Source organism: Choristoneura fumiferana, chromosome 29 (assembly GCF_025370935.1).
Source record: "Choristoneura fumiferana chromosome 29, NRCan_CFum_1, whole genome shotgun sequence".
Classification (NCBI taxonomy): domain Eukaryota; kingdom Metazoa; phylum Arthropoda; class Insecta; order Lepidoptera; family Tortricidae; genus Choristoneura; species Choristoneura fumiferana.
The window spans coordinates 2,601,282-2,629,200 of record NC_133500.1 but is presented as its reverse complement, the minus strand read 5'-3'; the positions used below and the strand labels follow the sequence as shown (position 1 = coordinate 2,629,200).

The window sequence follows — 27,919 nt, the reverse complement described above, 5'->3', positions numbered from 1 at the left end:
GTACCGCCCGTGCGACATACAATGTTTTTCATCACATTTGCGAGTAAAATTGTATATTTGTAAAAGAAAAGCTAATATTTTTTCAAAAATTGCCGATACCGCTGACTGCGCTCTTCGCAGCGCTCTGCAGCATGTGCATAGCGTGCGTGTGCAGCGCGCGCACGGAGCAGCAGCACACCATGCAGTAACAAACTCATTTACCGACCTTGGGCTTCATGGCATGAAAATTAGTACGGGGAATGACTCATTTACCGACCACGGGTTTCATGACAAACACATTAAGGTCGAGGGTTTTATTTGGGGGGTTGCAATACCAAGGTAGCCTGCATGTTACGACACTGTTTACGAGCAAGTGTGATGAAAAAAAATAAAGGCTCTTAGTCATACAATATTTTTGCTAACTTGCTTATTGTAAAACATATTTCAAGTCAGATCATGGTCATATCCCAAAGTAAGTAAGTACGGTCAAGGACTTTAATCCCTGACCCACCACAGAACCATTTCACAGTAAAAGTTATAGTTCATCATCATCCCAGCCTATATACGTCCCACTGCTGGGCACAGGCCTCCTCTCAGATCAAGAGGGCTTGGGCCATAGTTCCCACGCGGGCCCAGTGCGGATTGGGAGCTTCGCACGCACCATTGAATCGCTTCGCAGGTTTGTGCAGGTTTCCTCATGATGTTTTCCTTCACCGCAAAGCTCGTGGTGAATTTCAGATGTAATTCCGCACATGAATTTCGAAAAACTCAGAGGTGTGAGCCGGGGTTCGTGCACGACCCTCTGCTTGAGAGGCGATAGGTCAAACCACTAGGCCACCACGGCTTCTAGGCCACCACGGCTTCTAAAAGTTATAGTTACATCGCATTAATTAACAAGGAAAATCGTAATGACTTTTCCTTAGAAAAGTTTCTATGGTGGCTCAGGAATTTAAGTCCGTACAAGGGGCATATCGACTGGTTTACTATTTCGTGCATTATGAAAATGAAAATGAAAAAATGAAAAAATGATTTATTCGTTCACTTAGTAGGTACTAATTTTACAATGTGCTGGTGTCCCCTTTTTAAGTAAATGAAATACCTGTGCTAAGGGGCACCGCTCTTTCATATACAGGTATCGAGTAGTACAACCGTGGTATGTAGAGAGGTAAAATAAGATAAGATTATCTTGGTTACATTTGTATTATTAAATATACCTAATTATATACCTACTAGAAGTGGATCAGATTTAACTTTCAAGATTTGTTTACCAACAGACAGACACCGGAACCGGAATGAAGTGTTTTTCTTCAATGCGACCGGATTTGATTGCAGGATCGAGTATGAGTTTTTTTTATATCTGAACGCAATTTTTCAAGTAAATGATCAAGTATATCAGAACCTTAATGTTAGATCTGTGAATCTGTCTGCTATAAAATCAACTTTCAAAAGGTTATCTCTTAAAAGTACCGAAAAAACAAAAGGGTTGCTTGAACAATAAAGAACTCAACTGTCCCTAGAGAGCCAATTAAAATAAGCGAGCCGACAAGGGGACGATAAATAACTCATGCGAGGTATTAGGTTACCGTGTCGTGTTATATTCGTTGAAATAATTGATAACACTAACTGCCGCACTCTGAGACTTTGATTAACTTGATGGTAGACACGATTCACCGTTAACAAAAATGGGTACTTTCCTGGGCAAAAATATACCCATACTCATACTCCTTTAGGCCGCTTTTAGACGTCCGTTGTCTTCACCGGACAACGGACTGTTTTTTTGCCGGACTTGCTGGCTTACAATGAATGTGTACGTATGTGTCGGCGGCCGATCGTAAAATCCGCCAGATCACGAAATTCCTAGGCATATCATGAAACGCCGCCATTTCATGATATGCCTAAAAGTTGGATAGGCATATCACGATGTTCCTGAGAAATAATAAGGCAGATCGATTAGAGCAACGCATTCGTCGATATTCCTAGCTCTATACCGGGCACATTGTAAAATAGTTTCTTTCTTGGCCACGGTGGCGCTGCGTATGCAATGGCCATGCAACACCGCAAGTCCGGCAAAAAAAACGGTCCGTTGTCCGGTGAAACAACGGACGTCTACAAGCGGCCTTATTGATATACAAAATGACAAGTGCCTACCTAATATTACATGTCGTTTTGTTATATTATTCTACTAGCTTTTGCCCGCGGCTTTGCCCGCGTGGAATTCGGTTATCATTATCACGCGCTCTCGGGCGTTTGTTCGAGCGTTTCAATCGCCTCATTTATCTGGTCCAATTTTTTACGAATTAGAATGTAGATTTTGATGTCGTTTTCGATTATTTGTTAAGAGTTCCTGTATTTCTACCAGATAACTAAAGAACTGCATCAAAATATTCGGCCATTGTGTCAGAAAAGTGTCCAGAAAAATGGGACGGTTGAAACGCTGGAATAAATGCCCTCTCGGGAACTGTGCATTATTCCGGGATAAAAAGTAGTCTATGTCACTCTTGGGCCCATAAAATATCTCTATCCAAAAATCACGTCGGTCCGTCGCTCCGTTACGGCGTGAAAGACGGACAAACATACACACAAACACACACACTTGTTTTCACATTAATAAAGTATGGATTTAGGGGCTGTTTCACCACCCATTGATTAATTTTATTTGACGGATAAATGTGATGCCGTCTCCGTCTATTCGAACAAAATAAACAGAGACGGCATAAAATTCATCCGTGAGATAGATAAATTAAATCAATCGATGGTGAAACAGAGGGTTATTCTGTCAGTTGGATTATCATAAAATATAAGACATGTATTTATTCTTTTGTCAGTCAAACAAAAAGTTACTTAGATGAAGCGTGTCAAAGTTCGAGAGTGGGTGCCCGTGACGTCACGCCGTGCTAAAAGTATCGCCCAGCAGCGTGTCACGCGGAACTTTAACTAACTATATCATCATCATCATCATCCCAGCCTATATACGTCCCACTGCTGGGCACAGGCCTCCTCTCAGAACAAGAGGGCTTGGGCTATAGTTCCCACGCGGGCCCAGTGCGGATTGGGAACTTCACACGCACCATTGAATTGCTTCGCAGGATTGTGCAGGTTTCCTCACGATGTTTTCCTTCACCGCAAAGCTCGTGGTAAATTTCAAATGTAATTCCGCACATGAATTTGGAAAAACTCAGAGGTGCGAGCCGGGGTTTGAACCCACGACCCTCTGCTTGAGAGGCGATAGGTCAAACCACTAGGCCACCACGGCTTTATAAACTATATAAACTTCATAATTGTTTAATTAACAGAAGAAAAAATACGTGCGCCATATTTTCTTATAATCTAACAGACAAATGAATTAGTTTTTTTTTTAAACTAGCGTGGCACATAGAAATTGAAACGACTTTATCCTGTGCAGTTAGTTGGTGTGAATCTAAATGTACTGTCAAGCAGCAGACGTGATGCAAAGCTAATTAGTTGTTAGTAATAATAAATAGATGGCACCAGTGAATGTTTAGTCTGTAGTGATGGGAACTTGTCGACATTTATGTTTGGAATGTCAATAAGAGATGGCGCTGTTATAGGTTTACGTAATTTTGAAGACAGATTTTTATTTCAATGTGTTGTAACCTGATGGAGAGAGTAAATAAAATACAAAATAGTCAGTTTTTACGTCATTTATTCATAAAGACAATTTCAATAAATGAACGCACTAAATTACAGTAATTTGAGATATGTCACTTAGATATTATTTAGTGGTGAATGTTATGCGTTTACCAAAATATCGGTTAATATATTGGTGTTTCGCGCTTATTACACTCCTTATAATTTAGACATGACTAAAGTCAATGACTCGCTCGCTCGGAACTATCTTAGCAATATTCCATAACACCACCACCTTTGAATTATGATCGTAATTATGTATATGTATAATAAGCTACAATACTTTACGCTATTGTTATAAGATCAATGTTACTGGAAGACAAATCGTATGGCATATAATAATTTTAGTACAACATTATTTTTTAAATACAAATGCACCGATATGTTCGTAATGCTATCGAACTATTGAGGAAACAAACTACAGGAGTCCCGTACAAAATATTAGGAAAATAGAATTATATCTTTCTACTAGAAAACGTTTCAGAAATATTCAGAGTTCTTAAAATGATACAATATTAAAACGATAGATTTTACCAAACAATAGTGCGATCCGATTTAAAATTCGAAAAGTGGCTTACGAGTCGAGAAATATTTACATTAGACGAAAAAAGCGTATGCCTGTATGTATAAATATCGAAAAATCCAAATACATATATAAAAGTTGAATTCTGTCACTCGGCGAAACGAAAGCGACCCCTATGTACAGCAAGCGAGACAGTGGGACTATATCACTAACTTAAGCTACATGCAGCTGCCTGCACACAAACAAGATACCAACTTACACAACAGTGATCACAAAACGCATGTTACATTAACTTAGAGATTAAACGATATGTTCAATAGTAATTGATGAGTATTAGGTTACGATAAACAAAGAGCCTTGCGACTTTAAGCTTTAACACACAGCGCATCTTAACTAGCACAACTTGGTTACTAGTGTCTTAGTTAATATAGCTATTTCTCTTTTGCTTATTACATATTTCAGTACTATATTTAAAACATAGTAATGCACAAACCTTAGATATTAGCGCCTGTTAACCTTAAATTAGGCAGTAAAAATACTAAAAGGGAAATGGTATAGAGGTATTATCAGGAAGCATAAAATGTCATGAAGTGTGAGACGAGAATACATAGGATAGGAAGCCATAGAAAACTAAATTGGGGGCTAGAAACAAACCCACTTTATCGTTATTCCGTCCAAATAAAATAGAAATTCACTGAATGGTACAGATTATAAATGACAAAGACAAAATAAAAAAAACACAACCCCACTTTCTAGCGGCAGTGAGGTAAATAAGAGATTAAACAAGTTTAAAAACTATATGTGATTCTTTTCATGCATATTTTATACCTAGCTTTCCAAGCACAGGGTCGCGACTTTTTACCCGGGCACGCACTTTTAAATTTATGGGAATTTATGTGCGATGCAGTGATGCAATAATACTTTTTACTTTTTACCACTAATCTTTTCAGTTAGTGAAAATATCACGAGAAATATTGTTAACATCTGCGAAGCAGCTCAATGCGTCTGTGAAGTTCCCAAACTGCAGGAAGTTTGTATGGAAAACAACCGTGTGCCTACCAGTTCGATACGTATTGAGCTTGAGAACGATGATTGAAGACAACTTTTATATTTTCTTGGAAAGATATAATACAAGTGTTTATTTTTAGTACCCGCTCTTTTAGTAAGTAGTTAAGATACCTACATTGTGTTAACAAGGAGACTACTACTCTACCGGAAGAGAAGGAATTCATAGAATTATCAGAAAAAGGAAGAATATGATAGAAGAAGAATTAGTTGACACAATTAGTAAAGTAACAATCCTAATTCTACAATACAATATAATGCGACACTAGTGAGCCCAAGTTCTGCGCACAATACAACATCGAATACAGCCATGTGTCTTACGACGGGCATCAATAAAAAGGTATTTATTGCTTGTACACGTAATATCTCGATATATAGTGTCCGCTATCGCAAACAATCTCAAATAATATATCATAATATATCTTCCATATAATTACAATGAATGCTAAAATTATATAATTATTATCATGTGATATGTACCTATTTTATAATGATTATGAATGCACACTAACTAATTATAGTCCTCAATTAAATTGACTCCAAACAAAACGGATTTTTTTCAAATGAGTGCAAGCCAATTTTCTTAGATTTCTTCTCAAATTAGAGAGTCAAATGTTCTAACCTATGGGGCGTTTGGGTTATATGGGGATTAAATACATTTTTACATTAATAATCAACCGTCAACAACATTTTTAAACAACTATTACTAATTTTCTCGCAGGCCTTCGCAGCCCATAGTTTCAATGTTTTTTTTTAATAACACCATTTTTTTAATTACTTACACTCTTTCACATCGACTCCCAACTTTATTATTAAAAATAATCTTGGTGTCATTCAAAACAATATTTTTTCAAAACATTGATACGAGTATTCCATGTCACATCACTAATAGTCACTGCAGCTTAGCAAATGAAATATGACATGAAATGGACAATTTAAACACTAAATTTAAAACAGGCCTACCAACTTTTAACGCGCATACTATAGCAACGATGAATTCGTCCTATCTAGAGGTTGGTAGCCGTGCAAACGATACACTATCTCACTTCAAATTTGACAGTTTAACAACAGTCTGGTCTACCCCTCTTAGAAATTTATCGACATTGGCATATAATTTGTTTTTGAGATCTCACTAGCTTAGCCTATATAAGATGCGTTCTGAACTTCACACCCATTAAAAAAAACCTACAAAATCAAACCAAATCTTGAAGGCAATTCCTCCGCATGTTTAAATTTCACAAAACATTGTTTCACTTTTACTTCTTTTATATGCGGCATAACATGCACTTCTGACCCATCCTCATATTAACATCCAGACTATTTTTTCGCACAGCTTTAGCCCAAAGAAAAAAGATTACGAAACAAAAGAACATCAACAAAAAATACTAAAACACACCAACATAAAATAACAAAATCATCCACATACAACTCAACCAACTGTTCCAGAACGCAACTAACCCCTTCACTCCATCGTGTCGTATTGGACCTTCTTGACCTTCAAATAGCGCCATACGGCATAACAAACCAGTGTGCCTGCAGTGGCTATCGCTAAGGCAGCGCCAACTGCTACCGGCGCAGTTTCCGAGCGGGCCCGGGCGGAGTCTGAGCAATGCCAGGGAGGTCCGAATTCTCCGTCCCGCTTGAACATGAAGGCTTGGAGGCGCATCTGACGGAGATAGAGCTTTGCACGGTGACCGACGTTTGGACTGGAAGATAAGGAAGAACAGGGTCAGTTAGTCTATTGTTCATCCTAACTAGGGGCTATTCATAAAAGTATGTCACACCAAGTTTGACCATTTCGAGTCCCCTCCCCTTGTCACACGTATTGCTATGAAAATAAAAATTATTTGGTTTCTGTATCACAAACCGCCTGACTCCCCCCCTCTTCCTAAATAGTGACGTAATTTATGGATGTCCCCCTAAGGTTCTGAAAAAGGTACAGTCGAACAAATTGAATCACCACCCAGGGTAGCACCTTTTAATAATCGATTTCACTGTGATTTCCTAGACAAAAGTATGAAATGTCAACATGAATTTAGTAGCCCAAAGGTTCCAACCTGGGTTATGATTCAATTTGTTCGACTGTACGCTCACGAAGGCAAACATGCACCAAATAAAAGTCGCACAATACAAAGAGCCATAGAGCGGCCTATGCTGGGCACCACATTGTCAATCCTAAAATTCGAAAACGGACTGGAGTTGTGGATGGGCGGTAGGTACACTTGGCAAGACGTAGCGACAACAGATGATTAAAAACAGTTACGGAGCGGTGGTCAAGATTGTGGGCAGACCACCGGCCCGTAGGTTGGATGGCATCTGGCATTTGGCTGGTAAGCTGTGGATGAGACTCATAATACCTAAAATTTCAAATTGTCTCTTGTATTAAAATGAACGAAATTCATTATTTACTTAAAATGTCATATCCTCTAGATACCTAAAGATTGAAATGCACAATTCATTCAAATACCGAATGACAGAAATGACAAAATATTAAAACAACTCAAACCGAAAACACCCAAAAGGCAAAATGCCTAATTTTTTTTCACGGGAGGTGTTCGAGAAATTTGATGTTGATTATTAACGTACAAATTTAGGCATTTTAACTTTGGGTTGTTTTAAGCATATGTTGTTTTGCCATGAAAGTCATTTTGAAGTTTAGGTATTATGAGACTAAGGTATTTTGAAATTCAGCCATATTAAGATTCCGGTGTTATAAGATAACAAAATTAGGCATTCTACAATTTAGATATTTTGAGACCAAGAAGTTTTGAGATCTGGGAATATTGATAAAAAGGTAGAAGTTATAAGCCCAAAGTGTCATCATGACGGTCGCACAGTGCCGCCATTTTTTATGAATGTAACAATCAACAATCAAACTCGTACTTAAGTATTTTAAGTTTATGATAGTTTTATTTAATTTAATGCGTATTGTTATATCATGAATATTATGATACACCTATAATATGTGATACCAAAATATGTAATAATATGCGATCCTATGTGGTCCTAGCGCTTTAGGCCTTTTTAAGAAATTTCAAAAAGGTTATAATAGACGTCACAGGGGACCGAAGAGCTGGCAGCTTCGTCGGACAAAGAATTAGCTTAGTTATTCAAACAGGAAACGCTGCCAGCATCTTCGGGACCTTGTCCAAGGGGGCTACTTTAAGTAATTTGTTTTAGTTTTAGGTTTTATTTTTATTTTATGTAAGTATTTTAAGTTTCAGATAGTTTATTTTTTTATATTTGATGCTATGTAATTATGGTTTATCTCATAATGAAGTTAATATATTACCTGGCCTCATCTTCAACCAAGTCAATAATGGTTTCTTCGGGACAGAAGAAGGATTTCCCAACGGGGGTCGGGAACAGCAGCGACCGCGAGTTGGTGGTAAGGACCACGCGTCGGCCCTGCTTCGCCGCGTGCTCCAGGATGCGGGCGCTGGAGTTGTAGGTCAGTCTGATGTTGCCTGAGTACCAGCGCTCGCCGCCTGGGGTCTGAAAGCGTTGTTTTTGTCGTCAGTTTAATAAGCTAGGTTAGGTTAGGTTAGTTGTTGACTGTACCTGCATTGTCATCCAATTTACTTTTCCGTACCAAATTTCAGGTCGATGCCATTAACCGTTGAGGAGTTCCGTCCTGCGGAGACGATTCTGGCTAGACCTCCAGGATATCACTAGTAGATTATTGTATTGTCACCAGATTTCCATAAGTATGCCAAATTTCAAGTCAATCCGACCAGTAGAGGTGGGTCAAATTAAACTCGCAAGATTTGACGCGCAGATACATACATAGATATATAGGCTTGTAAAAATATATAATTAGGCAACAATTAATAAAATAAAATAAATACCATGGGACGTTTGACGCCAATTGACCTAGTCCCAAACTAAGCAAAGCTAGTACTATGGATACTAGGCAACGGATAAACATACTATAGATAAATACACACTTAAATACATATTTAACATCCAAAATCCGAGAACTAAAATTCGTATTATTCATACAAACATCTGCCCCGGCCGGAAATCGAGCCCGGGACCTCAAGCTTTAGGTTCTCTAACCACTTGGCCAATCGGTCGTCAAATGCATGCCAATATTGTAGGCCATTACCAATATTTGACACAAACAAAGAACAACAACACAGCTAATTGTACATTTATATCTGAGACGACTCTATTTTTAGGGCGTGTCAGATATTTTTGCACGCTCTTCTGTGGCAGATATTAATGCAGGTGACTGTACAGACCAAGCTGACCCTCATGCGCGTGCTCTTGTCACCAATAGACACGTGACCAAAGTGAAATTAGCCATGATTCATCTGAAACTGTTTAGTGAGCAAGGCTCGTTTTAGTTCAACGTCCACGTTACCTTAGCAAAAGAGAATTCTAGCGTAAACTCCTTGAAGGATATGACGAGTCTCTCGGAGTCCCCCTCTTTGCATTCACCCTCCACCTTCGCGTTATTTGGCACGAACGTGTTCGCATCCTGAAAAAAAAATAGTTTAAGTTTAATATCACTCCAATTTCAAATTTGCAGCAAACTAATCCAGTCTGTCAAGAAAAATACTTTCTTGTAGCGACTTTGATCAGGGCACTAAACTCTACAACTTATCCGAATTAACTGAAACTACATTACTTATTCGAACTCCTTTATCTAAAAGGTAGGGTAGTGTAGTAGTAACCGTTTAGAAACATTATTTTTAAGTTGTATTTTTCTAAAATTTGCCAAATTTGGATGGCCTTCTGTAGGAAGGCACGCAAATCGCGACATCTACACAAATTGGTCGGCGCCATTTGCATGTTTTTAAGATGGCGGATGCTAACAATTTGGTTACTTAGTAACACCAATAAATTTGTTGAAATCATCAACGCAAACGGAATGCATCATACACTAACCATGAGGAGAATACAGAAGATATCGTTTTGGACAGTCGTGTAATTAACAATAAAATAAATGTATTTCTAGAACACGAGACATAGTAGTCAAAACGCCATAACGCTTCAAAAAAATGTTCTTACTACTCGTGCAAAAGTTACACGACTGCCCAAGGGAAGGACTATTTTGTTTACAGTGTTCATATAATTTGTTCTTTTTATTAGTTTCTTCATTTGGAAACTAGCGAAAACATGCTCTTTATTAGCATATAAACAGAGTAGACGAGAGACGTAAACAGATCAATATTTGTTGGATATCAAAACATTTCTGAGGTACAATACAATACAATGACTCTTTATTGTACACCATAAGTAGTAAGCGATACAGAAACAGGTACACAGAGAGAATGATTACTAATGTACATACTAGGCTTATTATCTAATGTGCTAGGAATCACAATCGTATTCTAATTTCATTTTGGTAAATGGTGTAGGATGAGGAAAAGAGATGGTGACTTATTACAAATAGCGATTCTAAGAGGCCATTTTACGTCAAGCAAGAATCAAAGATGGAAATTTAAAATTAGTCGGGGATTATTTAATGCAAATAGCGTTCGTTGTAGAATTAATGAGGGGTGGAAAGTCTACATTTAGCGATTGGCGTCCTTGATTGAACTCATATAGAAGAATGAATGGAAAATACTGAAGTGCCCGATACACCTACTTGTGACACGTCAATCTAGCTCAATCTAAATGGTCTTTGATTATTTGAATTATCATGCTGTCACGGCATGGTGGCCAATCATAAGTTGACCCGTTTTCTCACAGGCATAACACGGAGTCAGGTGTCTTGATGTTGATCGTCGTGTTGTGAGTTCTTACCAAACTCTTTATACTGCCTACGAGTGGGCACACATTCATTATCCTACTTATTTTTCTTCTATTGTTTTATTCGTCACTAGCATCAATTAGCCCGTGACCTCGTCTGCACTACTACGCGAGAACAATGCAATTTTCCAAAATAAAAACTATTCTATCTCCTTTCCCTGAACTTAAACTATCTCCATACTAAATCGCATATAAATCAATCCTGATATTATTGCATGATTTTGTAACCAACACCTTCACAACTTCATTCTTATTAACATTAACACTTTACTTTCATATCCTTACCGCTCGCTCGTTGAGCTTGGTGACGTATGATATGTCTATGAGTGCGTCGACTGTGAGCAGAATGCAGGTCTCGCCGCCTCCTCCTTGCAGGCGGTACGTTGCTGTCACTAGGCTTCGCTCTGTTGCTACATCCTGGAAGGCGGAATTGGAAAATTACTTACTAATGTTGTTTAATAAGGTAACTGAAGATTTAGGCACTTGATCCCATTTTTTTTTATTCAAATCAAGGTAACTACATTTTAAAGTCATGGGCATAGTCATAGACAAGAGCAAGAGCCCACAAATACCTAAACAAACACTATCACCGTTTGATAATAAAGTGGTTTCACACATTCATTGCCTGCTATGAATAAAAAAAAATCGTAGGTAGAGTATTCTTTTTTTTATTATTCGACTGAGTGGCAAACGAGCAAGTGGGTCTCCTGATTCATCGTAAGGACGAATTATGATTATTTACGTGATATTATGTAAAGTTTGGACAAAGCACGAATTTGATGTCTCTATTTTATAATAGGAAAGTAGTAGATTTCACAAACTTGCTAACCTTCTGAGAAGGTCTCAAAATAAAAACACTTACCGTCGTAACACCAGGAGTGACGGTAGTTTTGCTGTACTTGGTGACTCTCGGCCTTCGTGTGGAGGCCTGGCTGTCCAGCTGGAGGCACTGCACCGAACATACCACCAGCACTGCACCCACAAACCACATTAACACAAGTACATCGCACTTAAGTCGAAGGAAAGCACTACTGTTCTGGCACTAACAAGATTTCCAAATGCTCTAAGCGATTTCAGTCTCTGTTTAAATTGGATATTAAGCCCTGTTTCACTATCCATTTATTAAATTTATCTGACGGATAAATGTGATGCCGTCTCTGTTTGTTTTGTGTGATTAGACGGAGACGGAATCTCATTTATCCGTCAAATAAAATTAACCAATGGGTGGTGAAACGGCCCCTACAGATCGTTAAAGAATTGTGTAGACTTCTATTTTAATCACAGGGAAACTAGTTTCTTCTACCTCAAACATCAGATGTTGGAAATATCCCTTAGGAAGTAATAAGGTCCTTAAAAGAATGAGATTCACTATTCACTCGATTATTAAAACTGGATTGGATTAAAAATGTTATGCAAATTTAAAGAGACCAGCGTAAAACAACAGGGAGAGTATTGCTATATTGTATATACTATACTATATATATATTGTACTAATTAACAAGTTCTTCTAAAACGCTAACGATATTATAAACGGGTAAAAGTCTTATGGTTAATGTAATTATGAAACGACCTTTCAATCTGGTTTTAGAAAAAGATGACGGTGCTTACTAGTCACTTGTGGATTTTATGAACTGTTGCAAGTATACCTACAATACTACTGCAAATTAAAAGTTGCTAGGAGATTTTGTCCTAGATATCGGAGGAGAGACATTTAAGACACAAGCATGGCACAAGCTTTAGACGAAGGGATTGACAGTTGAGTGTCGTGCTCCAAACATACATTACTCTATCCCAAATAAAGCTGGAAAACAAAGTCTCACAACAATCCGATAAGCACATAAGTACAATTTCATGAATCTACAAAAGCGTCGTAGCAAACCCGTTTAGTATACTCCTTCTGTTGTACTAGAAACTTGATCTTCATGAAACTATAAACCTTAACCAACTTATGAAGATAGATCGTCGAGACTTTGTCCTAGTAGCAAAACTGTAGCCACTTGAGACATATCTTCATTAAGATCTACGAGTTTTAGAGTCTAGGCACTGGGGAGATAGTGTTTTGTTTGAATGCTTGGGCCAAACTGTAAGGAACATTTGCTCGGTGTAGTCGAGATGAATGCGACTGCACAATTTAGTTGATTTGTGTAGTGAGGGGAGATTTGTCGATGTTTAGAAGTGGGTCAGTGTCTGCCTGAGGTCGATGTCTTTAATAATCACTTGATACTCCTCTATACCCATAATAATAGCGTAAAATGACTACACAGACAGCGCACAGCATTGGCGTAGCGTAGTTGGGGCGGGGAGGCGGTCCGCCCGAGCGGCACATTTAGGGGGCGGCAAAATACCATAAAATATCATGGTATGTGTGAAGTTCCCAATCCGCACTGAGCCCGCGTGGGAACTACGGCCCAAGTGTTCTCATTCTGAGAGGAGGTCTATGGCCAGCAGTGGGACGTGTATAGGCTGGGGTGATGATGATAATTCCTACCGATTAGACCGGATCGATTAGAATGAGTACGCTAAATATGAGGGCGGCAAAATTTTCTTCCTCCCTGGGCGGCTGATACACACGCTTCGCCACTGAAGCACAGCCTAAATAACTAGAGCTAGAAACTGAACAAAGGTTCCCCTTGTTTACGCATATTCTTAGTCATAATTTTATATTGCATAATCTGTTTACACATAATAGTATTTATGCCGAAACTGTTTTCGCATAACAGTTTACGCAGAATTCTCTTACGCATAACCATTAAGCATCTTACGCATTAGTTACGCAGAAAGTTACTTTCGCATACTTAATGTAACACCAATTTTATGTCTGGAAAGCAAATATTCATATGAATTTAACGACTCTGAGGCGAAGTCGACGGAGCTCCTATTCCGCCTAGTTAAGGCGCTTCGCGCCTTGACAAAATACTTACCTAACCTAACCTATAGTTGAGCAATCACGTTACCTGGGTTTTCTTTATTGCGAGGGGCAGCCCCCCTTGCCCCTTGGTCCCCCTTTACGGTTTCGCCTATCCAAGTATCAAATATTTTTTTTTTTTCAAAAAGCTTCGTAGGATTTTGTTTGTTTCTTTATCCCCGTGCCTCTTTTACTGGTGGCTGGCTGTTCGTTCCATTACAAATACAATTCTAACCTTAATAACCTATTTTTCTAGTCATCAATAGTAATTAGGTAATTTATTTTACGGACATAGATTTGGACAGGATTTCGGCCTATCAAAATTCGGCTAAATTACATATATGCTAAACAAGATTATGCATAATACAATTCGGCCATGTTAATATTATGCCAAAATAAATTCGGGTAAACCATTATTCGGCTTATACAGAATAATGCCGAACTAAATTTCGGCAAGTTTAAGATTCGGCGTAAATAAATTATGCGAAACCTGTTATGCGTAATCAGTTTCGGACATTAAAAAGTAAGCCAAATAAATGTCACCCCTGAAGATATATAGCAGACATATTTCTTGATGCTCATGGAAGTGGACTACGAAGGGATTGTTTGATTACCCGGGTCCGGGTATAGAGAGCTAACCATTTTTTTTATTCTTCTAAATGAGCAACCGTGGCCGTAGCCGTGGTGGCCTAGTGGTTTGACCTATCGCCTCTCAAGCAGAGGGTCGTGGGTTCAAACCCCGGCTTGCACCTCTGAGTTTTTCGAAATTCATGTGCGGAATTACATTTGAAATTTACCACGAGCTTTGCGGTGAAGGAAAACATCGTGAGGAAACCTGCACAAACCTGCGAAGTAATTAAATGGTGCGTGTGAAGTTCCCAATCCGCACTGGGCACGCGTGGGAACTATCGCCCAAGCCCTCTCGTTCTGAGAGGAGGCCTATGCCCAGCAGTGGGACGTATATAGGCTGGGATGATGATGAAATGAGCGACAGGATAAAGCTATATATATCTTTATCTTTTTTAATTAAAATAAACTGTTGAAATTATGCACGTACAAATGTTTTTGTTACAACACAAAATGCTTGACTGCTTTTGTTACATTTAAAATAGAGAAATTGAGTAATTTAAAGTAAAAGTGAATTTACTTAAGTAGTTACTTTCAGGGACAGATCTAAAATTCACTAATTGATAGCATAGCAATGAATAGTAGTTACTTTCCAAATATTTTTTTTTTTGTAACGTTAAAAATTAGTATTATCTTGACGGAGACCAGGTTTAATGTTATGTTAAATTCATAATAATTTAAGTTAAGTAGTTATTTACAAAAGGAATCTCAATATAGTAAACATCCTCCATGTATGATATTGATTGAGTCACATCACAATTCGGTATTTTTTTAATATGATAATTAAAATTAAGAAATATAACTTATAACTGATATAAGTTGTGTAGGTATGTTTGTGCACTAGCTAAATATTAATACAATCGGCTATTTTTTTTAATATCATATTTTATTTTACTTTAAATAAATAAAAGAACGACAGGTATTTTTGGTTGGTTGCTGTTTAAACGATCGATAGATCGATAAGCGTATGCGCACATCACTAAACCTACTTCACGAATGGAAAATTATCACCGCATCTACTCAACCAGTTGTTCGCATTCTATTGTAATGCCAATGCTGTGATCAGAACTTAAACTGTACAGGAAAAAATAGGATTAAATTTACATGAAATCATATCACCATGATAAATATCTTGAAACCTTGGTGTTTTAGTACCTCTAAACTCTAAAGCATAGTGCCAGATTTTTCTGAACTTGTGCTAAATTTCCCAGTTCTGTTTTAGCTTAAAAGCAAATTAAACTTTTGCTGAGAGCATTACATTATTAAGGTCGTCTCGTTCTATTTGTAATTTTGTTATTAAAATTAATGTAACCTAATTAATTTGGGGGCTGTTTCACCATCCATTGATTAGTGTTAACTGACGTTTAAATGTGATGCCGTCTCCGTCTATTCGAACAAAACAAATAGAGACGGCATCACATTTAACCGTCACTTAACACTAATCAATGGATGGTGAAACAGCCCCTTAGTATTTTTTGTAAGGACAATATAAACGGCACCGAATGTATAGGTGTTTAATTTACTAGTGGTTGTGGGAGGGGAGATTGATTGTTACAGACGTGGATTTGCTTAGGACATTATGTTAATCCGACACGGAACTGCTTTCCTTTCAAGCGCTGATTTTTTGTATGTGAAAGTGGAGGAGGACTAAGCACATATGTGTCGTACAGACGTAGCTGTCTTGCACGTGTGGTAGTGGAGGAACAAGGTATAAAGTAAAAACTCTCATTGACACGGGTACTCCGCAAAGTACTCCTAACGCTTGAATCAATCAGTTACTTAGTATTAAGGTCACTATGTTAAGGTGTCTATTGTGAAGGTTGCCTGGAAGAGATCTCTCTGAAGCGATAAGGTCGCCTATTGCTTACCTTGGAAAACCTCTATATCCCTGCTTATTATATGTCAGTGTTCAATAAAGAGTCATGTGTTGTGTAGTAAGTAGGTTCGATAAGACTGCCTATTGTCTACCCTGATTTTGTGTTTATATTATACATTGAGACATTATTTCACAAAAGACAGTATAATGACTGTGGTATCTTTGTTTTTATTTAGTAGTCTAATTGAAGTTCACCAAGAAAAAGCTAATTTAAAGGAATGGAAATTTTTCGAATTACATCCACTGTATTCAGTAAATGAGTTCACGGACTTGATTAAAGAAAAGTCCAAATCTGATGTAAGTACTGAAATTGTTTAAGTACTTAGATTAAGAGTTTGCAATGCATGTAAGTAGTTGTAATGACTTGCTAAATGTGACTGATGTTACTTGGCCAAATAAATGAATAATATTTAAAAAAAAAAATTGTACTGATTTGTGGTGTGCAATAAACAATATTTGTATTGTATTGTAGGTTGTAATGTAACGACATCAGTAAAGAGATCGGTTTTAAAATTCTGTTTTCACTTCGTCCTCACTGGAGCGCAGAATAAAGTCTTATTTGAATGAACTAAATGAATGCAAAAAGCCATTTCACTTCTGATTGGCTACAACTAACGATGGACGACTGTTAATTGCATCAAGCCTCCAAACCTTGTTAGCCAGGCCTTCGGAAACTGGGTTAGGGGTGAGAAAATATCGATAAAAAATGTCGATAAAGATTTTTCGTTTTTTACGATTGGTTTCTAGAATAGTATTATTTGTAAGGAAAAACGCTTATAGAATCTCTTCATCGTCCGTCTGTCCGTCAAGCCTTATTATTAGGAACGTTTTTAGGTATCAAGATGCTCCTGTCACAGCTGGCTCTATACTACGAAGTGGAAAATTCGAACTTGTATCTTGCCGTCCCGCTGACTATTATATTCTTTAATACGAGAGTGAGAGGGATGGTATGATACAAACATCGATTTTTGAATTTCGTAATAACCTCCCTGTGCCTACAATCGGCTTTTACGACACCCGCGGAAAGAGATCTAAAGGCCCGTCCTCTTAACTCGTCACTCTCCTAACAATTACCGTCTTTAAAATGACATTACTTGAGTCTTGGATGTTTGTATGTCTTTAAGTATATATGTATGTATGTCTACCCGTTGTTTAGCACCCATAGAACAAACTTTGCTTAGTTTGGGGCTGGGTCAATTGGTGTAATTTGTGAGAGGATATTATTATTATTATTTCATTCATTGTATATCATTATCGACAAATTTCAGTTAAATTGTTTGATGATCAATATTATTTTCTAGTGATTTTAATTAATTTTTAAGAAGCCATTTCTATATTGTTTGGTGTTTCAGTTTAAGTGACACATTTATTATTTTGGAACCCAATATAATTATTTAATGATCAATATTATTTCAGAGTAATTTTTAAATAATATTTAGGTTTTTTTTTCTCTGTGTTTCTGTTTTCTGTATCGCTTACTATGTCTGGTGTACAATAAAGAGTCTTTGTATTGTATTGTAACCGTTTTAATATTATTTGGTGATTCAATTTAGGTGACAGATCTACTATTTTAGGAACAAATATTATTTATTAGGTCGCCGAAAACGCATTTATTAGGTGATCAATAAAATCATACCCAAAATAAACAGGGGTGTTACCACAGAATAACTAATAGTAGGTACTACCGGTGTTACCACGAAATTCGATAACCGCAAAGTTCGCATCGTACCGTCCCACTCTCGTATTAAATTATTATTATTAGCGTTAACGGGATGGCTAAACACGAAGTTTGAATTCTGTAGTTCGCAGTTAAGACGCTTAGGCGAGCGTTCTAGCGACCATTCTATAAGAAAACTACTTTGCTTCGGGCTTTTTGCCGATCATTCACTAGGGCGTTCCCTGGAATGATTGTGAAAATGTTCGCAGCAATGCTTGGCTCTAAAGTACAATTCAATAGAATCTGACAATTTTCTACATATTTAAGACACCCTATCGTGGGCACACTTGATTATATATGTCCCTGTTGTTGCAATTATCATCTAAAAGGAATCAAAAAATAATAATAGTCACATCACAAAGCCTTAGGCAGCCCGGTATTTATATTACTAGGCTGGAAGTGTCTACAGGATTGTCAGATTCTATTGAATTGGAGTTTATGTTTGGGTATGTTTGTTGTTTAGTTCGACAAATTAGAAACGGCGAATGTTTGATGTTCGAGCAAATAATCAAGTTATCAGCAATTTTGTAGTAGAAAACTTTCGAACAACAGTAATAAATAATCTTCGTGAACGCTTCTCCCAATTGCAATAAGATAAACGTACGAGTGCTCGTCACTGTCCCAATAGCTGGCATCTTTAATCTTATGTCATTAGCAATAGAGATGACAACAGGGTGTCCTCTAATGCGCGTCGAGCATCCGGACGTTTACCTTACTAGCACTAACTACACATAGCTTGTTCTATTTTGACGAGTGTCGGTCCGAAGTCTCGTAAAAATATGAAATTTGTCCCGCGACGCGTTTTATAAAAAGGGTGTTGTTTAAGCGACGGAAAGGTCGGTCAACATGATAAACTCACTACAGAGACCTTTCAAAAACTAAACTAGTTCTAAGGATTTCGTATTTTGTACCAAGTTTAGGAATATTTTATATTTACTCTTAAACTACAAATAATTCTCAAAAAACTTAACCGTTATAGTTTTTCTTGTAAGTTTTATCTGAATTTTAAATTTTCCACCTACCGGTTTAGATTTTAAAGGGGGGGGCGCTCGATTTTAATGAAAATTTGCAGTTTAAAGTTGAATATTTTGCAAACAAATCGTTTTACAACCACCCGCCATGGTTTTAAAAGACCTATCCAACGATACGCACACTATAGGGTTAGTCGAGAAAAAAAAATCACCTCCACTTTACGTCTATGGGAGGTACACTAAAAAAAAATTTTTCTTTTTTTTATTGTACACCTTTGTCGGCGTGACTGATATGTATATTCTTGCCAAATTACAGCTTTCTAGTACTTACGGTCTCTGAGCTTAGCTGCGGACAGACAGACAGACAGACGGACAGACAAAAAGTTTTAAAAGACCTTTCCAACGACCCCACACTACATGGTTGGATGAGAAAAAAAATCACCCCCACTTTACGTATAGAGGTACTCTAAAAAAATTTTTTTTTGAATTCTTTATTGTACCATTTTGTCGGCATAGTTTACATATATATTCGTGCAAAATTACAGCTTTCTAGCATTGATAGCCTCTGAGCAAAGCTGCGGACGGACAGACAGACATGGCGAAACTATAAAGGTTCCGTTTTTTCCATTTTGGCTACGGAACCCTAAAAAAACGAACTATACCAGTAAATATAATAAGTGTGCTTGTGTTTAGAATTAGGTACGTGTTACCATTTTATTAAAAAAAACTAATGAGCATTTATTTACTACACAATAAATAACAAATACGTCGTTACAAAGAAAACAAAGGAAATAAAAGTAAAACTAACTTATTTTTAGCATTTTGACGTGATTTTTACATGATACGATTTCCGAATAGTCGCTGTTATCCTTCTTCTACAAATTTTTCATAAACTGCTGAACCTATTTTAATGCGGTTTTTCGCATAATTTGCGTTTGTAGAACCAATTTGCATTTTTTTCTTTGCTTATATTAATTTAATTTAGTTTTAATTTCTTTTAACTGTATTCGTTTATTAGCCTCTTTTTCAAAGTTAGTTCTACCGAGTTGTATAGTCTGACCAAGATATACTCGTACATACTCAGGCACAACTTCGAGTGTGGCGCCACCGACGGTCGCTGGTCTCGGAATGACATGACTGTTGAACATAAACTTGGTCTTTTCCAAATTCATTCCGAGACCCACTCGTCGGGAAGCAGTATTGAGGCTATTCAGCATGTCAGTCAATCCTTGCAGCGACTCTGCCATTATATCTATCTCTTCGGCAAAACGGAGGTGAGAAATTTATGTGCCGTTGATGTTTATGCCATATCTGCTCCAGTCCAGTAACTTAATGATATCCTCCAGCATTGGAAAATAGTTTCGGGGATATTAACATGCCTGACTCCTCTCCTCCAGCGCATTAGAAAATAGTTTCGGGGATATTAACATGCCTGACTCCTGCAGCTGGATGGGCTCTGTCTGACAGTCCCGGATCTGGACGGACATAATTGCGGACCTATACATATAAGCATGTCAATATCTCTATGTATCGCCAATCGATACGCTAGCATTGCAGAGATTCCAGAACAGCCCAGGTTTCAACAGAGTCGAAGGCTTTCTCATAGTCCACAAAATCAAGACACAGGGGCTGATTATACTTCTCTGACTTCTGTATAATCTGCCTCACTGTGTGTATGTGGTCTATGGTACTGTAGCCTTCACGAAACCCAGCCTGCTCCGGGGGCCGAAACTCGTCAACTTTACCGCAAGAAGATTCGTGATCACCCTATATGTGCCTCAGAAGCGATATTGGTCGATAGTTCTTCAATAAAGCCTTATCGCCTTTCTTGAAGAACAATACCACCACGCTTCTGTTCCAAGCCTCCGGCTTAATGCCATTGTGAATGATAGAATTGAAAAGCCTCTTAAGCTGTCAGAGTACAGGTAAGCCTCCAGCTTTGAGAATCTCTGTAGTAATTCCGTCTTCACCCGGAGCTTTGCTATTTTTAACATGATATGATGATGATCCGGGGATATCTTTAGTATAGTGGTGAGTTAGTGAGGCTCTGAAGTCATTTGGATCGGGAAGAGGCTGTGCAGCATGAGAAGCATACAGCTGCCCGTAAAAACTCTCAATCTCGGTAAGGATTTCTGGCTTAGTGGAGACGGTTTGGCCATTTTCATTTTTAGCTTCGTTAGGTTGTTTCTTCCAAGTGGCTGGATAAAGACTTTTGATCCCCGGTTGCGCTATATTGTCTCCATAATAGAGCGGGTATTGGAACTACTGAGATCTGGCCTTGTCAGCTTTCCCACCTTTTTCGTTTAATTTCACAAAATATTCAAATTATCCGAAAAATTCGAATATTCGAATATCGAAATCGAACTATTCATTTTATTCGGATATTGCAAACCCTATATTTGGGTATAACATATTGTAGTAATTACTGATCGTGTAGTCAAGCGTATTTATACTCGTATTGACGAATATTTATGAAATTTAAGTAAGTAATATTATTGTTATACATTGAAAACCATCAGTATAGATCATATTGGTGGGTCGTAGTAATTATTGCACGTCATGCCTTTGCCTAACGATAATTTAATACTGCCCGTTTTTCTGTTAGTTGAATCTTCTTCTTTTGATATATAAATTTTTGGGGGCAAAAATGTTTGTGACCAAACTCCTTTGACAGCCGTGATTTTTATGTTTTTTTTTTTGTGTATTCGGTAAGTCTGAGAATAGGGTGTAAACTATTTTTTATACTTCTATACGCGGACGGAGTAGCGGGCAACAGCTAGTATGCGAAATTGGCGTACAAAATTACGAGTTAATTTTTTTTTTTTTTTAATTTAACTGGATAAACGAGCAAGTGGTCTTCTGAGATAAGATCAGCCCATAGACACCTGCAACACCGGAATTGCAGATGCGTTGCCAACCTAGAGGCTAAGATGTACCTCAGTGCGTAATTTCACGCTGTTTACTCTCCACGCCGAAAACAACAGTGCAAGCACTGCTACGACAGGATAAGCGAGCAAGTGGTGTAGCATCCGGATTACAAGGTCCTACCACCTGAAAATTAATTGGTTTCTCTGTAAATTTTTAGTATACATCTTATTTATAATTGAGTTACGTAGTTAGTAGCTATTGTTGAATACAATTATAACTAAAACAAGACTAAAACCACAGAATAACTAATAGTCTAAAACGCAAAAGGATAACAATAACAGAATAAAATACGAGTTCAGAATTAGAAATCAAGTAGAACTACGCACTTTGCAAAACATTCGAATATTTTTGAAATGTTTGTTATTTGAAAATAAATGCAATAAAACTGACTTACTTACTTACCTGATAAGACAATATAGAGATATCTATAGATAGATGACTTAGCTGATAAAATTTTACTAACGGAAAACAAGTCGATGAGTCTCATAGTTACTTGACATAAATATTTTTTTTATTAAATCAACTTAAAAATAAAACAAAAAGACTTAGGGCGTCTGAGGCTTTTAGTAGGTAGGTAGATATGCCTATATTGTTAACAACTTCTTTACATAAAAGCGGGAAAGTGGCTTGAAAATGAAGAGGTCTTTACTCTTTAGTCAGCAGTGGGTGGATGTGGGCTGATTTGGTTTGATTAGATTTATATAAGTTAATAATAATGCCTCCGGGCCACTCAATATGCACTCAGCCACATACACTTATTACAAAAAGAGTCATCTTAAACACTTGGCATACGTACCAAATTCCTTTCTATAAAACTACAGTTAGAATTAGAAATAGTTTTTAATATTTAAAAGCACTTGGCTTAGCCCGTGCAACATTTTACCTCCTAATAGGAGAGATAAAAAAATAACACAAATAAATAATAAATAATCCATTTATTTCAAACACAATGTCCATAGATGGTTAGTAATATTAAATCTTACAACTATGTTAGAGTTAAGTACCCTATCCTACACTGCGCAAAGCCTGACTCGCACTTGGCTAATTTCCTGATCCTATGTAACCTGGCAGCTCACGCAATGTACAGTCGAACAAATTGAATCATGACCCAAGGTTGGAACCTTTGTGCTACTAATGTCATGTTGACATCTCATAGCTTTGTCAAGGAAATCATAGTGAAATTGATTATTAAAAGGTTCCATCCTGGGTCATGATTCAATTTGTTCGCCTGTACAGAGAAGTCGCACACCGCGCCGTCGCGTAGTCGTTAAGGTAGACTTCCGAGTAGAGCGGCTCCGCGTCACTAACGCAGCAACAGTGACGCTGCGTTCGAACGTTAGTTCATACGTTTTCGTACTGCATAATACTATCGCTCTATCGCCGCGTTACTGTCGCTGCGTTAGTGACGCCGGAGCCGCTCTACTCGGAGTCTACCTTAACGGGGCCGTAATGTCGCCTTCACGTTAAAGCTTGTTGCTAAAGAGTTTTACTGCACTGTAAAATAGAATGGCTGCTACGTTTTATGAAGATACGTTAGCTGAGTTGAATTTTTTAGCGTTAAACTCATCATCATCATCACATCAGCCGTAGGATCTTCACTGTTTGAAGCGGCCGTATCCACCGTGAACCCGCTAAGTCATTCGTCCATCTCATTGATGAACGTATACGCTGCGCATTGACATCTATGTACTAGACTGAGTGTTTCTTACATCAAAACGGCGCACAAAAACAGTTCACAGCGCGGTTTTTGTGAACAGTTCACCATAGTCTGTTGACGTCCGTGACAGCGGTTGTGTCAAAGTAATATTGATGATTGATGCGCCGCGCGTTTTGTTACAAACAGACAGTCTAGTGCCGTAAGGTACTTAGATGTCGATGACGCTGCGCTTGCCGACCCCCGGTCTTCATTCGAGAACTTCTCGGCCCCAACGGCCATCTTTTCTCCGTGCTACACGCCCTGCCCATTGCCACTTCGACGAGTCAATTCGCTTGGCTATGTCAGTGACCCTCGTTCTCCTGCGTATCTCCTCACTTTAGATCGATCGTGTAGAGAAACCCCGAGCATATAGCCCTCTCCATAGCTCGTTAAGCAACTCTGGGCCTTAAAGGTGCCACCAAACCGCTGCTTAAAAAACGGTGACGGCACGGAATCGCAGTGACGCACCGTATGCCTACCGTTTTTATCGCATGCTCTACACACCGCTGCTTAAAATACGAAATCGCAGTGACGTGCCCTAAACGTCTTGTCGTTTAAGGCCCGTCACTGCGATTCCGCGCCGTTTGCGTATTTTCAGCAGCGGTGTGGAAAGCATGCAAAAAAACGTTGCGCACACAATAATCTGGTAGTGACATCCTGGTAGTCCGGCCAAGATCGTCTCCACAGGACGGAACTCTTCAAATGTTAACGGCATCGACTTGACATTCGGTATGCAAATGTAGTTTGGGTGACAATACAAGTACAGTCAATAAAAAGTACAGTCAACAAAAAAAAAGGCTTGTATTAAAAATGAAATTTTTAACAAAATCTTATTAAGCTCATACATGTCCCAATGGTGGGTACACCCCCTCAGATTCAGATTTAGATTCTTATGATGTGCGTGTTTTTGTTTAGACCTATGCTATTAGTGCATGTCTTAAGTTAATTACGGTGAATTCGAATCAGATCAGAATCAGAGATTCGATCTGGCAATGGGCAGAACATATAGAGAAGAGAACTGATGGCCGTTGGGGCCGAAAAGTTCTCGAGTGGAGTGGAGACCGCGGATCAGCAAGCGCAGCGTAGGACTTCCACCAACGAGATGGACGGATGACCTGGTTTAAGCCGCGGGTTCACGGTGGACGCAAGCCGCTGCCAGCTGAAGCAACTGGAGGTCTATGGGGGACGCCTATGTCCAACAGTGGACTTCCTACTGCTGAGATGATGACGATGACGGTGAATTTTCTATTGTAATTTGAGCTTTGTATGCTGTTGTGAATAAAGTTTCTATCTATCTAAGCTGTTGTTCATTGTGGCGTTCAAAGGGGGAAACCTGTGTTCAACAGTGAACGTCTTCCAGAAATTATAATGAATTGATGATGCTTAAAAGTGTTTTATGTTAAGGCTCTCACAGACCAACTAACCATCCGCAGACCAAGATGTTATCTAAGGCAACATGTCGACATTAACGGCCAAAGTACCAACTTCTATAATAATGTTCAAGATTTCCCTGCAAATCCTCGAAAAGCCACAAATGGGAAAAGTTTGAAAAGTTTGGCGAAGTTATTCACTTAGCTGCGGCCAAACTAGCGACTGAAAATCTCTCGAGTAATATTTGGTGAAACTTGTTTGTATAAAAGATTCAGAAACTTAACGAACCTGGCCCTATACCACGAAGTGCAAAACTCGAACTTCGTATGTTGCCGTCCCGCTGGCGCTTATGTCATTTAATATGCGAGTGAAAGGGACGGTGCGATACGAACCTCGATTTGCGAGTTTCGTATTAGCCCCTCTGAATCGCGGCTTCGCGCTAACACCACTTCTAAAGTCCCGAGGGACACACATCAAAATTCAATTGTTTATCCAGTAAATTTACAAAAATATTGATAAGCCGTGGTGGCCTAGTGGTTTGACCTATCGCCTCTCAAGCAGAAGATCGAGGGTCAAACTCGGGTCGCACCTCTGAGTTTTCGAAATTCATGTCCGAAATTACATTTGAAATATACTACGAACTTTACGGTGAAGGAAAACACCGTAAGAAAACCTGCGCAAACTGGCGAAACAATTCAATGGTGTGTGTGAATTTCCTAATTCGCTCTGGGCCCGCGCGGGAACTTCGCCCCAATCTCTCTCATTCTGAGAGCAGGCCTGTGCCCAGCAGTGGAACTTACATACGCTGGGAAGATGATGAGAACGTCTAGAGGCAGAGGCCTTCTGTTGCTGGTCGTGAACTTTGAATGAACCATCGATTTCCACTTGACCTAACATAACCTTTGATTTATTTCAGGCGATAATTTGCGTGCCTTGACGTCATGAAATCAGGGTTGAGGTATTTAAGACTGAAATACCACGAATACCCTATTACTATGGTAATAAAGTGATTAATTTCGGTTTTGGGTGTGCGGAAAATATGTAATGCGAAAATTTTAGTTATGGCTTATCGCTATGTCAAGGGTAGAATGGTGGATGTTATGTACTGGAAGGTTCCAAGGTCAACCCCCTCGTGTACTTTAAATCAAGGCCAGCTAACAATAGCCCAATTAAATGCAATTATCAAGGTTGGCTGGAAGAGATACCGACCGGGTATAGTCAAGTGGTTAGAGAACCTGACTACGAAGCTTGAGGTCCCGCGGGTTTGATCCCCGGCCGGGCAGTTATTTATATGTAAATGTATGTATGTAAACTCTTAATTGTACAAAACAGTTTTGTTTCTTAAACACAATTGACAAATTTGTATGAAAAATACGAATAAGTATTTGCTCTCGGGTCTTGGACGTATATATGTATTTCATCCCATCATCCCAGCCTATATATACGTCCCACTGCAGGGCACCGGCCTCCTCTCAGAATGAGAGGGCTTGGGCAGTAGTTCCCACGCGGGCCCAGTGCGAATTGGGAACTTCACACACACCATTGAATTGCTTCGCAGGTTGTGCAGGTTTCCTCACGATTTTTTCCTTCACCGTAAAACTCGTGGTAAATTTCAAATGTAATTCCGCACATGAATTTCGAAAAGCTCAGAGGTGCGAGCCGGGGTTTGAACCCACGATCCTCTGCTTGAGAGGCCATAGGTCAAACCACTCGGCCATCGGCCACCACGGATTGATATGTATTTAGGTATGTATTTATTCTATGATATAGTACAAGCTTTGCTTAGTTTGGGACATGGTCAATTGGTGTCAAGTGTCCCATTATTATTATTTTTATCACTTCTCATGCTCTTAAAATGTTACTTTAGTCTCTGCATATCGGGACTAAAGCTCCTTTTTATTCTATAGGGATTAAAAATTTTTTTTTCATTTGCTTTCAAAGTGAAAAGTAGAGTGTTCAACGCGAGACTAAACAACCATAATGCCACTCGAACTATAGTCACCCTCGCTCTTCTCGGGTGGCTAAACATCTCGTGTCATTATGGCTTGTTTTAGTCCCTCGTTGAACAATCTACTATTTTTTAGAGATGACTGAGTCGATAACGCCGCCTGCTATAGCTACTACCTAACACCACGCTGCGCTTAAAAAACACGCGCAACGACGTTGGGAAAAAGATTGCTTGCTAAAATGGGACTGGGCTGGACACGTCTGGCCGGAGGGTGTGGTGTTCCCGTCGTTTTAGAGTAGCGACGAAACAACATACAAAAATCCCTAAAATGGCAAAAATGGAACCCTTATAGTTTCGCCATGTCTGTCTGTCTGTCTGCACGTCCGCGGCTTTGCTCAGGGACTATCAATGCTAGAAAGCTGTAATTTTGCACGAATATATATGTAAACTATGCAGATAAAATAGTACAGTTAAAAAATCAAAAAAAAATTTTAGAGTACCTCCCATAGCCGTAAACTGGGGGTGATTTTTTTTTCTCATTTAGCCTTGTAGCCGTTGGATAGGTCTTTTAAAACCATTAAGGAGTTGCTAAAACGATTTTTCGATTCAGTGATTTGTTTGCAAAGTATTTAACTTTAAAGTGCAAATTTTCATTAAAATTGAGCGTCCCCCCCCCTTTAAAATCTAAACCAGTGGGTGGAAAAATTTGAAAAAAAATCAGGTTTGTATTAAATAATCAAACTTACAAGGAAAACTATAACGGTTTAAATTTGTTTGAGAATTATTGTAGTTTAAGAGTAAATAGCGGCCTGGGGTATACAATATACCTAAACTTGGAATATCCGTACAAAATACAAAATCCTTAGAAAAAATATTACTTAATTTTTCGTAATGGCTACGGAACC

General features: G+C 38.5%; 1 protein-coding gene across 7 annotated transcripts in view; it reads right to left on the bottom strand.

Moving 5' to 3' along the window:
• Positions 1-3,626: 3,626 nt before the first annotated feature.
• LOC141444135 (uncharacterized) overlaps positions 3,627-27,919 on the bottom strand; it is a 75,239-nt gene continuing 50,946 nt past the window's right edge. The window contains exons 1-6 of one of the 7 annotated variants that reach the window (XM_074109570.1): positions 12,855-13,085; positions 11,838-12,086; positions 11,261-11,392; positions 9,582-9,698; positions 8,508-8,710; positions 3,627-6,921 (exon numbers count right to left, since the gene is read on the bottom strand). In XM_074109570.1, coding sequence (XP_073965671.1) covers positions 6,678-6,921; positions 8,508-8,710; positions 9,582-9,698; positions 11,261-11,392; positions 11,838-11,966 — 825 coding nt within the window. In that variant the 5' untranslated portion in view covers positions 11,967-12,086; positions 12,855-13,085 and the 3' untranslated portion in view covers positions 3,627-6,677. Of the gene's footprint in view, positions 6,922-8,507; positions 8,711-9,581; positions 9,699-11,260; positions 11,393-11,837; positions 12,087-12,854; positions 13,086-27,919 lie in introns of those variants that run through there. The other 6 variants (XM_074109568.1, XM_074109569.1, XM_074109572.1 and 3 more) reach the window with 6 other exon arrangements.